This window comes from Halictus rubicundus, unplaced genomic scaffold (genome assembly GCF_050948215.1).
Source record: "Halictus rubicundus isolate RS-2024b unplaced genomic scaffold, iyHalRubi1_principal scaffold1018, whole genome shotgun sequence".
Taxonomy (NCBI): Eukaryota; Metazoa; Arthropoda; class Insecta; order Hymenoptera; family Halictidae; genus Halictus; species Halictus rubicundus.
Window position 1 is genome coordinate 23,459 of NW_027489559.1, and position 12,076 is coordinate 35,534.

The 12,076-nt window shown below is 35.6% G+C and overlaps 1 protein-coding gene across 1 annotated transcript; it reads right to left on the minus strand.

The window, feature by feature from the left end:
* Positions 1-339: 339 nt before the first annotated feature.
* On the minus strand, positions 340-5,529 carry LOC143364821 (uncharacterized). The gene has a single exon (XM_076804943.1). The coding sequence runs from the start codon at positions 5,527-5,529 to the stop codon at positions 340-342; it is 5,190 nt and encodes a 1,729-aa protein (XP_076661058.1).
* Positions 5,530-12,076: the final 6,547 nt, after the last annotated feature.

Below are 12,076 nucleotides of genomic sequence, written 5' to 3' on the forward strand. Positions count from 1 at the left end.
GTTGGCTGCAGACCGGTCCGCTAAAGAAATTACAATAGCTCGATGCTTGAAAGAAATTGCTGAAAACTCCCAGATGGTCGACCGTACCATAAAGTCATTTGTAGGGTTCTTGCCCTAACATACCGCCCACCTTGAACATGTATAGCATGTTCAACTATATCTATACAAATGGCAATTCGCCACGCAATTGACGTACATCTTCATCCAACTAGCACTCTTCTCAGTGTGATCCATGCATTCCTTAGTACCTACGATGCGTTACATATAAGCTACTGCTATTTACTATAACCTACGTACGCTATGTGAATATTACAATATTTACAAAGATAGAAATTTACACTATACATGACTATGCAACACTTCGTGTGATAACTCTAAGCGATCCAAGGGTATTATACACAGTTTTGTCACAGGTCGTTTAATCGTTCCAGTTGAGGTTCTGACAGTTGCTACCCGAATCACTCCATCGGAACCAGGGTGGACCTGAACGATTCTACCCATACTCCATTGTAACGGGGGTAGATTGTCCTCCTTGATGATGACCAAAGAGTCTACAGCTATTTTCACGGTTGTGGGATGCTGCCATTTGTGTATTTGCTGTAATTGATGTATACATTCCTTCTGCCATCTTTGCCAGAAATGCTGGACCATTTGCTGGACTAACTGGTATCGATTGAGTCGAGTGACCTTAATATCTCGTATGTCTTGAGATGGCAGTGTTGTAAGAGCAGTACCAATCAAAAAATGTCCTGGAGTTAAAGGGTTTAGGTCGGTGGGGTCTGAAGATAATGGTGAAAGTGGACGTGAATTTAGGCAGGATTCTATTTGCGTCAGTAGCGTATAAAGCTCTTCGAACGTGAGCCTCTGATCTCCTATAACGCGTGTGAGGTGATATTTCGCAGATTTGACTGCTCCTTCCCACAATCCACCAAAGTGTGGAGAGTGTGGTGGAATTAATCGCCATTCGATGGATTCCCGATTTAATGCGTTCGCGACTTTCTCGTTGTGTTTCTTATCCTTAATTAGTATGTTTAGTTCAGCTAACTCGTTTCGCACGCCAATGAAGTTTGTACCGTTATCGGATACGATACAATGACATCGTCCCCGTCGGGCAATAAAACGTCGGAAACAATTAATAAACGCGTCGGTACTTAAGTCGGTAGCTAATTCTAAATGTACGGCTTTCGTAACGAAACATACAAAGACGCACAGGTATGCCTTAACAGTCACCTTACTTCTCGTTCTCTCCTTTGTAAGAAAGGGACCTGCGTAGTCGACTCCACAGGTAGAAAATGGTCGCGCGGGGGTGACTCTCGATGCAGGTAATTGACCCATCTGATATGATTGACTCAATGGGTTTACTCTAAAACACCTTATACATTGTCGTATGGTTCGTTTCACATTGTTTTTTGCTGAGACTAGCCAATACCTATTTTGTAATGAAGTTAGTACCGCCTGACATCCCGCATGCATTAACCTCTGATGCTCGTGATTTATTATTAAATCCGTTAACGGATGCTTTGATGGCAATATAATGGGATGTTTCTGATCATAATCTATGGGTGCGTTCGATAGCCTTCCGCCCACCCTGAGTAGTCCGTTATTGTCCAGAAATATATTTAAAGAACGTAATGAACTGGATTTTGGAAGTGCTTGTTGCTTTTGTAGTGATGTGATCTCGGTCGAGAATGCCTCCCTTTGTGCTAGCTGTTCTAAACGCGTTCGCGCTGTATTTATTTCTACAGGTTTCAATGGACCCGTTAGCGAACCTGATGCGTCATCTGCTGAATTTTTGATCCTATGTCCCATGATTTTTGTAAACCTGAGACAGTATGCTATACTTCTGACTAAGCGCGTATACGTTGAAAATCTGCTAATAATACTATCCTCCGCAGTCGATGCAGTCAGTATAACCGGTTTCATCTCTCTCTCTTCCGGAATGTCGGTCGGTTTATCTGATGTCCTAGGCCATAGATTTGAGCTATTTTGTAACCAAGTGGGACCTACCCACCAAATGGTTTTTTCGTGTAACGCTCCTGGTTTCGTGCCTCGCGAAATTAGATCTGCAGGGTTGTCTTCTGACGCTACGTGTCTCCAACTATCAATTGACGTTAGACTTTGAATTTGTGATACTCGATTGGCTACGAAGGTTTTCCATCTGTTTGGAGAGCTTCGAAGCCAAGCGAGAGTGATTGTTGAATCTGTCCACAGGTATTCCTTACACTTTACTGTTTCTAGTGCTAGTCTAACTTTGTTTACTATATTTGCTAGTAATAATGCACCGCATAATTCTAATCTCGGTAATGAAATTGTTTTGAGAGGTGCAACCCTGGACTTCGCGCACAATAATCGCGTTACCCATCTACCTGACCGATCTCGAGAGCGCAGGTAAGCACAAGCCCCGTACGCCCTTTCGGATGCGTCTGAAAAACCATGCAGTTCTATGCCATTTAGGCACTCTGAAATTACACATCGCGAGATATTTATTGCTTCTACTTGACTAATATCTTGGCGGTATTGGAGCCATTGACTGTGCAAGTCCTGCGGTATTGATTGATCCCAACCTATCTGAATTTGCCATAGTTTTTGTAGGATAATTTTCGCGACTATTACAATGGGGCCTATCAGTCCTAATGGATCAAATATCTGAGCTATTTCGGACAGAATGGTACGTTTTGTGATACGCTGGTTCTGTGGGGGTTTTACTATAAATATTAAGTTGTCGGTCGTCGGTGACCACAAAAGGCCTAACGTTTTTGGATCTTTATCCACGGCGATTTCTCGATTGCTCTCTGTACTGTCTGTTGTTGTTACTGTTGGACAATTGCTTGCCCATTTGCGAAGGTTCATACCAGCCTGTGAACAAATTTGCGTCAGTTCTGTCTTGAGCGTTTCTATTTCGTATTCTGTTTGAGCCCCAGTTAATAAATCATCTACATAAAAATCATTTATTATGACCTTACTGCTCGTCGGATATATGTGGGCACATGTTAATCCAATTTCCCGCAGTACACGAGTTGCTAAGAAAGGAGCGGATGCTGTGCCATACGTTACTGTGTTTAGTTCATACTCTTGAATTGGGAGATGTGGCTGTGCTCGCCATAAAATTCTCTGATATTTTCTATCTGCTGGATGAACTAAAATCTGCCTATACATTTTAGCAATGTCGGCCGACAGGACGTATCTGTTGTATCGAAAACGAATTAAAATGGAAATTAAATCGCTTTGAACTGTCGGGCCTACTAATTGAGTGTCATTCAACGAGAGGCCCGATGAGGATTTCGCCGATCCATCGAACACGACACGAAGTTTCGTTGTCGTGCTGCCTTCTTTGAATACGGCGTGGTGGGGAAGATAGTAGGCAGACTGCTCTTGTGTCCCTTGTTCAATGCGCGACATATGTCCTAACGTCTCGTATTCTAACATGAATTCTGCATACTGCTCTCTTAGTTCTGAATGTCTTGTTAATTTTTTCTCTACTGAATATAACCGCCGTTCGGCTTGCGCTCGCGAAGTTCCTAACTCGTTTACGTTTGATTTAAACGGTATTCTAACGTTATATCTGCCGTCCTTGTCTCGTCGCGTTGTATTTCGAAAATGTGCCTCGCATTCATCGACTATCTTTGTTTCGGCTGCAGTTACTTCCTCTATATCCCAAAATTTTTCCAATTGAGACTGTAGGTCATTGAGTGTGATTAAATGGCACCTATTGTTTCGTACTGTCCTTTTGTCTGTCCAGGTAAGCGTGCCCCCTAAGATCCACCCGAGTTGAGTTTTTTGCAAGAGCAGGTTCGACTGTGACCTGTGTTGACCGACACATAGCAATGTCCAAAATAGACCTGCTCCAATGAGCATATCTATTGGCCTTTGTACATGGAATTCTGGATCGGCTAACTCTATGTGGTTCGGAATTTCTAGTTTTTCCCTATGCATTTGAAAATTAGGCATGTCTGATGTGATGGCTTCTATTGATAAACATTGTACCGTGTGTTGAGATTTATTATATCGCGAATGAATGGTTACTGTTGCTTTACCCTTGATGGAATTTACCGCCCTTCCTAATCCTGTCACTGTAGAATCTATTGCAATCGGTTTGATGCCGAGTCGTTGGCAAAATCCTGTGGTGATGAAGTTTGCTTGGGACCCTGAATCTAATAACACTCGGCACTCATGTGCTTGACCCTTTTTGTCCTTAACTTGAACTATCGCTGTCGATAGCACGGTATGCCCTATTGTGTTTGCTACGTTAGCTACTACTACTGGTGGTTCTCGCGAGTCTGAATCTGCTGTAACCGCGTAGCTCTCTTCTACGGGTTTGCTGTCGGGATTGTGTAATAAGGAATGATGCTTCCTTCCACACTGTTTGCAATGGCTCCGTGTACACGCCCTGACTTGATGCCCCGAGACTAAGCAATTGAAGCATAGCCGGGCTTCTTGAACAATTTTTGTCTTTTGACTTAAATTGGAGTTTTTAAATCTCTCGCAATGGTATATCGCGTGACTTGCCTTGCATACGGGGCACCCGGCTGAATTGATTACGTGCGAAGCTAAGTAGTTGTATCGGGGGGTGTTACTTGGCACTCGAGGTCGCTGGTCGACTCTGGGTGCAGCTACCGGAAGATTGACCGCGATATTAGCTAAATACTTCGATCGTTCTTCTATGAATGCGGAAAACTGACTGAATGAAGGCATTTTCGATTGAGAAATGATCCTTTTTTCCCATTCTCTCATGGATACTTGGTCTAGTTTTCGGGACAATAGTGGAACCAACATGGTGTCCCAAGTTTCAATCGGTTCACCTAACGACATTAACGCTACCCTGTGATTTGTAGCGTCGTCAATAAATTCCCGCAAGGTGACTTCCGATTGCTTCTGAACGGATTTTAAATCTAGTAACGAATTTACATGGTGTCGCTTGAGACTTGTGGAGTCTTCGTATCGCGACTTTAGTAATTCCCACGCCTGTTTGTAATTTGTTTCAGAAACGCCTAATGCTTGAATGACGCGAGCCGCTACCCCCTTGAGCGATGAGTTTAAATAATGGAACCGTTGGATGTCTGTTAATGAATTGTTTTCGTGAATTACTGATGTAAATGTATCTTTGAATTTCAACCAATCACTATAATTGCCATCAAAGGAAGGAAGTTGCAACGTCGGTAATCTAATGTGTGTGGTACTGCTATCTGTCGCCTGCGCGGATATCGGACTGACGGTGGTTGCTCTACTGTGATTCGGAGTAGACCGCGCAATGAAAGTTTCTACTTGATCTACGAGATCGAAATACGCCGTTTCGAAATCGTCTCGCTCGGTCGCGTGCATTTGTTCGGCGTCTGTTCCAGCTACAAGTATCTCGATTCGCGTCTGGACGCGATTGAAAGTGTCATGAAGACCTATGTTCGCTTCTAATCGTTTCTTAAGCGAGCCTACCGAGGTCGTGCTCGCGGATTTGCTAAGGAACGTCCTAAACCGCGTGAGCGCCGCCTTGACCGTTCCGCGTTCGATTATCAATGTTTTTAGATCTTCCGCCATCGCGCTTTACTGACGCAAATAGAATAACAGAGGTACTTATTCCTTGGTACTGCTGTCGGCGTGGTGGTTGCACTGGAATGTTGTTCTCCAGGGATGCTGATCTGTTGTGGTGCTGCACTGCTGTGGTGCTGCACTGCTGTGGTGTTGCACTGCTGTGGCGTTCTCCAATGATGCTGATCTGCGGTGGTGCTGCACTGCTCTGATGCTGTCACCTCGTTGTTGCAACTTTGATGTGTTGCGATGCTGAAGCCTCAGGAACAACTTCTCGTCACTGAGCTCTATCCGGCTCGAAGGACCAAATGTTAAGGTCTCGCTCGCTAAACCAAGCGAGATCTTCTTGGTTATTGCACTTGGTGCCGACTACAATCGAAGGACCACCCACTGATGTGGGACTGACTTGACACTTAGTGGTTCTGGGTTCACAACTGAATTTATTGACGGCCGCGTAACTTGGACGATGCGCGTACCCAAGTGTTACAATTTAATACAGTCTCCCTGCTCGGAGAACTCTATGCTACTCTGGTTTCCTCCTTGGAGGACTCTATGTTTTTGCCTGCTTCCTGCTTGGAGGACTCTAAACTTCTGGTCTGTTTTTGCTGCGGTCCCTGGCACCTTCGAAAACCGCTCCCCGTTTCCCCTTTCCTATGTGCCCAAGGGTGGGGCCTTAGGGGCGGTTCCCGATTTTCCGAGGAGTCGGAAAATTGGCTGCCCCTTCCAATGCGCCCGAGGCGCGCTGTCGTTGGTGGGGTTACCGGGCCGCTCGCGCTCGCGGGTGGGCGGGTGTCCGCTAACGACGGGAAATTCCGGCCGGTCAGGACAGCTGTTGCCGATTCCCGGTTACTCTCGCCTTGGGACTTTATGGTACGGTTTCTTGGACCTGGGAGACTAAAACGATGGCATGGCCTTCACAACCTTCTAAATCTCTTTATTTTTATGTGCCACATGTTGGCTGCAGACCGGTCCGCTAAAGAAATTACAATAGCTCGATGCTTGAAAGAAATTGCTGAAAACTCCCAGATGGTCGACCGTACCATAAAGTCATTTGTAGGGTTCTTGCCCTAACACTAGTAATATTATGGTATATTCCCGTATATTCTTCTACATTCGAGTAATAATATGGTATATTATGGTATATTCTGGTATATTCTGGTATATTCTGGTATATTCTGGTATATTCTAGTATATTCAGGTATATTCTCGTATATTCTTCAATATTCTAGTAATATTATGGTATATTCTGGTATATTCTGGTACATTCTGCTATATTTTAGTATATTCAGGTATATTCTCGTATATTCTGGCATATTCTGCTATATTCTAGTATATTTAGGTATATTCTCGTATATTCTTCTATATTCTAGTAATATTATGGTATATTCTTTCATATTCTGCTATATTCTCGTATATTCTATTATATTCTGCTATATTCTAGTATATTTTGGTATATTCTCGTATATTCTTCTATATTCTAGTAATATTATGGTATATTCTTTCATATTCTGCTATATTCTCGTATATTCTATTATATTCTGCTATATTCTAGTATATTTTGGTATATTCTCGTATATTCTTCTATATTCGAGTAATATTATGGTATATTCTGGTATATTCTGGTATATTCTAGTATATTCAGGTATATTCTCGTATATTCTTCTATATTTGAGTAATATTATGGTATATTCTGGTATATTCAAGTATATTCTGGTATATTCTGCTATATTCTAGTATATTCAGGTATATACGGGTATATTCTGGTATATTCTTCTATATTCTAGTAATATTATGGTATATTCTGGTATATTCTTCTATATTCCAGTAATATTATGGTATATTGTGGTATATTCTTCTATATTCCAGTAATATTATGGTATATTCTGGTATATTCTTCTATATTCTAGTAATATTATGGTATATTCTCGTATATTCTTCTATACTCGAGTAATATTATGGTATATTCTGGTATATTCTGGTATATTCTAGTATATTCAGGTATATTCTCGTATATTCTTCTATATTCTAGTAATATTATGGTATATTCTGGTATATTCTGGTACAGTCTGCTATATTCTAGTATATTCAGGTATATTCTCCTATATTCTTCTATATTCGAGTAATATTATAGTATATTTTGGTATATTCAAGTATATTCTGGTATATTCTGCTATATTCTAGTATATTCAGGTATATACAGGTATATTCTGGTATATTCTTGTATATTCTAGTAATATTATGGTATATTCTGGTATATTCTTCTATATTCTAGTAATATTATGGTATATTCTCGTATATTCTTCTATATTCTAGTAATATTATGGTATATTCTGGTATATTCTTCTATATTCTAGTAATATTATGGTATATTCTGGTATATTCTTCTATATTCTAGTAATATTATGGTATATTCTGGTATATTCTACTATATTCTAGTAATATTATGGTATATTCTCGTATATTCTTCTATATTCGAGTAATATTATGGTATATTCTGGTATATTCTGGTATATTCTGGTATATTCTATTATATTCTCGTATATTCTTCTATATTCTAGTAATATTATGGTATATTCTGGTCTATTCTGGTACATTCTGCTATATTCTAGTATATTCAGGTATATTCTCGTATATTCTTCTATATTCTAGTAATATTATGGTATATTCTTTCATATTCTGCTATATTCTCGTATATTCTATTATATTCTGCTATATTCTAGTATATTTTGGTATATTCTCGTATATTCTTCTATATTCGAGTAATATTATGGTATATTCTCCTATATTCTAGTAATATTATCGTATATTCTCCTATATTCTTCTATATTCGAGTAATATTATGGTATATTCTGGTATATTCAAGTATATTCTGGTATATTCTGGTATATTCTATTATATTCAGGTATATTCTCGTATATTCTTCTATATTCTAGTAATATTATGGTATATTCTGGTCTATTCTGGTACATTCTGCTATATTCTAGTATATTCAGGTATATTCTCGTATATTCTTCTATATTCTAGTAATATTATGGTATATTCTGGTATATTCAAGTATATTCTGCTATATTCTAGTATATTCAGGTATGTACAGGTATATTCTGGTATATTCTTCTATATTCTAGTAATATTATGTTATATTCTTCTATATTCTAGTAATATTATGGTATATTCTGGTATATTCTTGTATATTCTAGTAATATTATGGTATATTCTGGTATATTCAGGTATATTCTCGTATATTCTTCTATATTTGAGTAATATTATGGTATATTCTGGTATATTCTTCTATATTCTAGTATATTCTAGTATATTTTGGTATATTCTCGTATATTCTTCTATATTCGAGTAATATTATGGTATATTCTGGTATATTCTGGTATATTCTAGTATATTCAGGTATATTCTCGTATATTCTTCTATATTCTAGTAATATTATGGTATATTCTTTCATACTCTGCTATATTCTCGTATATTCTATTATATTCTGCTATATTCTAGTATATTTTGGTATATTCTCGTATATTCTTCTATATTCGAGTAATATTATGGTATATTCTGGTATATTCTGGTATATTCTAGTATATTCAGGTATATTCTCGTATATTCTTCTATATTTGAGTAATATTATGGTATATTCTGGTATATTCAAGTATATTCTGGTATATTCTGCTATATTCTAGTATATTTTGGTATATTCTCGTATATTCTTCTATATTCGAGTAATATTATGGTATATTCTGGTATATTCTGGTATATTCTAGTATATTCAGGTATATTCTCGTATATTCTTCTATATTTGAGTAATATTATGGTATATTCTGGTATATTCTTCTATATTCTAGTAATATTATGGTATATTCTCGTATATTCTTCTATATTCTAGTAATATTATGGTATATTCTGGTATATTCTTCTATATTCTAGTAATATTATGGTATATTCTCGTATATTCTTCCATATTCAAGTAATATTATGGTATATACTGGTATATTCAAGTATATTCTGGTATATTCTGCTAGATTCTAGTATATTCAGGTATTTAAAGGTATATTCTGGTATATTCTTCTATATTCTAGTAATATTATAGTATATTCTGGTATATTCTTCTATATTCCAGTAATATTATGGTATATTCTGGTATATTCTTCTATATTCTAGTAATATTATGGTATATTCTGGTATATTCTTCTATATTCTAGTAATATTATGGTATATTCTCGTATATTCTTCTATATTCGAGTAATATTATGGTATATTCTGGTATATTCTTCTATATTCTAGTAATATTATGGTATATTCTCGTATATTCTTCCATATTCAAGTAATATTATGGTATATACTGGTATATTCAAGTATATTCTGGTATATTCTGCTAGATTCTAGTATATTCAGGTATTTAAAGGTATATTCTGGTATATTCTTCTATATTCTAGTAATATTATAGTATATTCTGGTATATTCTTCTATATTCCAGTAATATTATGGTATATTCTGGTATATTCTTCTATATTCTAGTAATATTATGGTATATTCTGGTATATTCTTCTATATTCTAGTAATATTATGGTATATTCTCGTATATTCTTCTATATTCGAGTAATATTATGGTATATTCTGGTATATTCTGGTATATTCTAGTATATTCAGGTATATTGTCGTATATTTTTCTATAGTCTAGTAATATTATGGTATATTCTGGTATATTCTGGTACATTCTGCTATATTCTAGTATATTCTCGAATATTCTACTATATTCTAGTAATATTATGGTATATTCTCCTATATTCTAGTAATATTATCGTATATTCTCCTATATTCTTCTATATTCGAGTAATATTATGGTATATTCTGGTATATTCAAGTATATTCTCGTATATTCTGCTATATTCTAGTATATTCAGGTATATTCAGGTATATTCTGGTATATTCTTCTATATTCTAGTAATATTATGGTATATTCTGGTATATTCTTCTATATTCTAGTAATATTATGGTATATTCTCGCATATTCTTCTATATTCTAGTAATATGATTGTATATTATGGTATATTCAGGTATATTCTCGTATATTCTTCAATATTCTAGTAATATTATGGTATATTCTGGTATATTCTGGTACATTCTGCTATATTTTAGTATATTCAGGTATATTCTCGTATATTCTTCTATATTCTAGTAATATTATGGTATATTCTGACATATTCTGCTATATTCTAGTATATTTAGGTATATTCTCGTATATTCTTCTATATTCTAGTAATATTATGGTATATTCTTTCATATTCTGCTATATTCTCGTATATTCTATTATATTCTGCTATATTCTAGTATATTTTGGTATATTCTCGTATATTCTTCTTTATTCTAGTAATATTATGGTATATTCTTTCGTATTCTGCTATATTCTCGTATATTCTAGTATATTCTGCTATATTCTAGTATATTTTGGTATATTCTCGTATATTCTTCTATATTCGAGTAATATTATGGTATATTCTGGTATATTCTGGTATATTCTAGTATATTCAGGTATATTCTCGTATATTCTTCTATATTTGAGTAATATTATGGTATATTCTGGTATATTCAAGTATATTCTGGTATATTCTGCTATATTCTAGTATATTCAGGTATATACAGGTATATTCTGGTATATTCTTCTATATTCTAGTAATATTATGGTATATTCTGGTATATTCTGGTATATTCTAGTATATTCAGGTATATTCTCGTATATTCTTCTATATTCTAGTAATATTATGGTATATTCTGGTATATTCTGGTACAGTCTGCTTTATTCTAGTATATTCAGGTATATTCTCCTATATTCTTCTATATTCGAGTAATATTATAGTATATTCTGGTATATTCAAGTATATTCTGGTATATTCTGCTATATTCTAGTATATTCAGGTATATACAGGTATATTCTGGTATATTCTTGTATATTCTAGTAATATTATGGTATATTCTGGTATATTCTTCTATATTCTAGTAATATTATGGTATATTCTGGTATATTCTTCTATATTCTAGTAATATTATGGTATATTCTGGTATATTCTTCTATATTCTAGTAATATTAAGGTATATTCTGCTATATTCTTCTATATTCTAGTAATTTTATGGTATATTCTCGTATATTCTTCCATATTCAAGTAATATTATGGTATATTCTGGTATATTCAAGTATATTCTGGTATATCCTGCTATATTTTAGTATATTCTCGAATATTCTTCTATATTCTAGTAATATTATGGTATATTCTGGTATATTCAAGTATATTCTGGTATATTCTGCTATATTCTAGTATATTCTCGAATATTCTTCTATATTCCAGTAATATTATGGTATATTCTGGTATATTCTCCTATATTCTAAAAATATTATCGTATATTCTCGTATATTCTTCTATATTCGAGTAATATTGTGGTATATTCTGGTATATTCATGTATATTCTGGTATATTCTGGTATATTCTAGTATATTCAGGTATATTCAGGTATATTGTCGTATATTCTTCTATATTCTAGTAATATTATGGTATATTCT

Excerpts from the sequence above, each read along its gene's own strand:
- LOC143364821 (XM_076804943.1), bottom strand. The coding sequence starts at position 5,529 with ATGGCGGAAGATCTAAAAACATTGATAATCGAACGCGGAACGGTCAAG.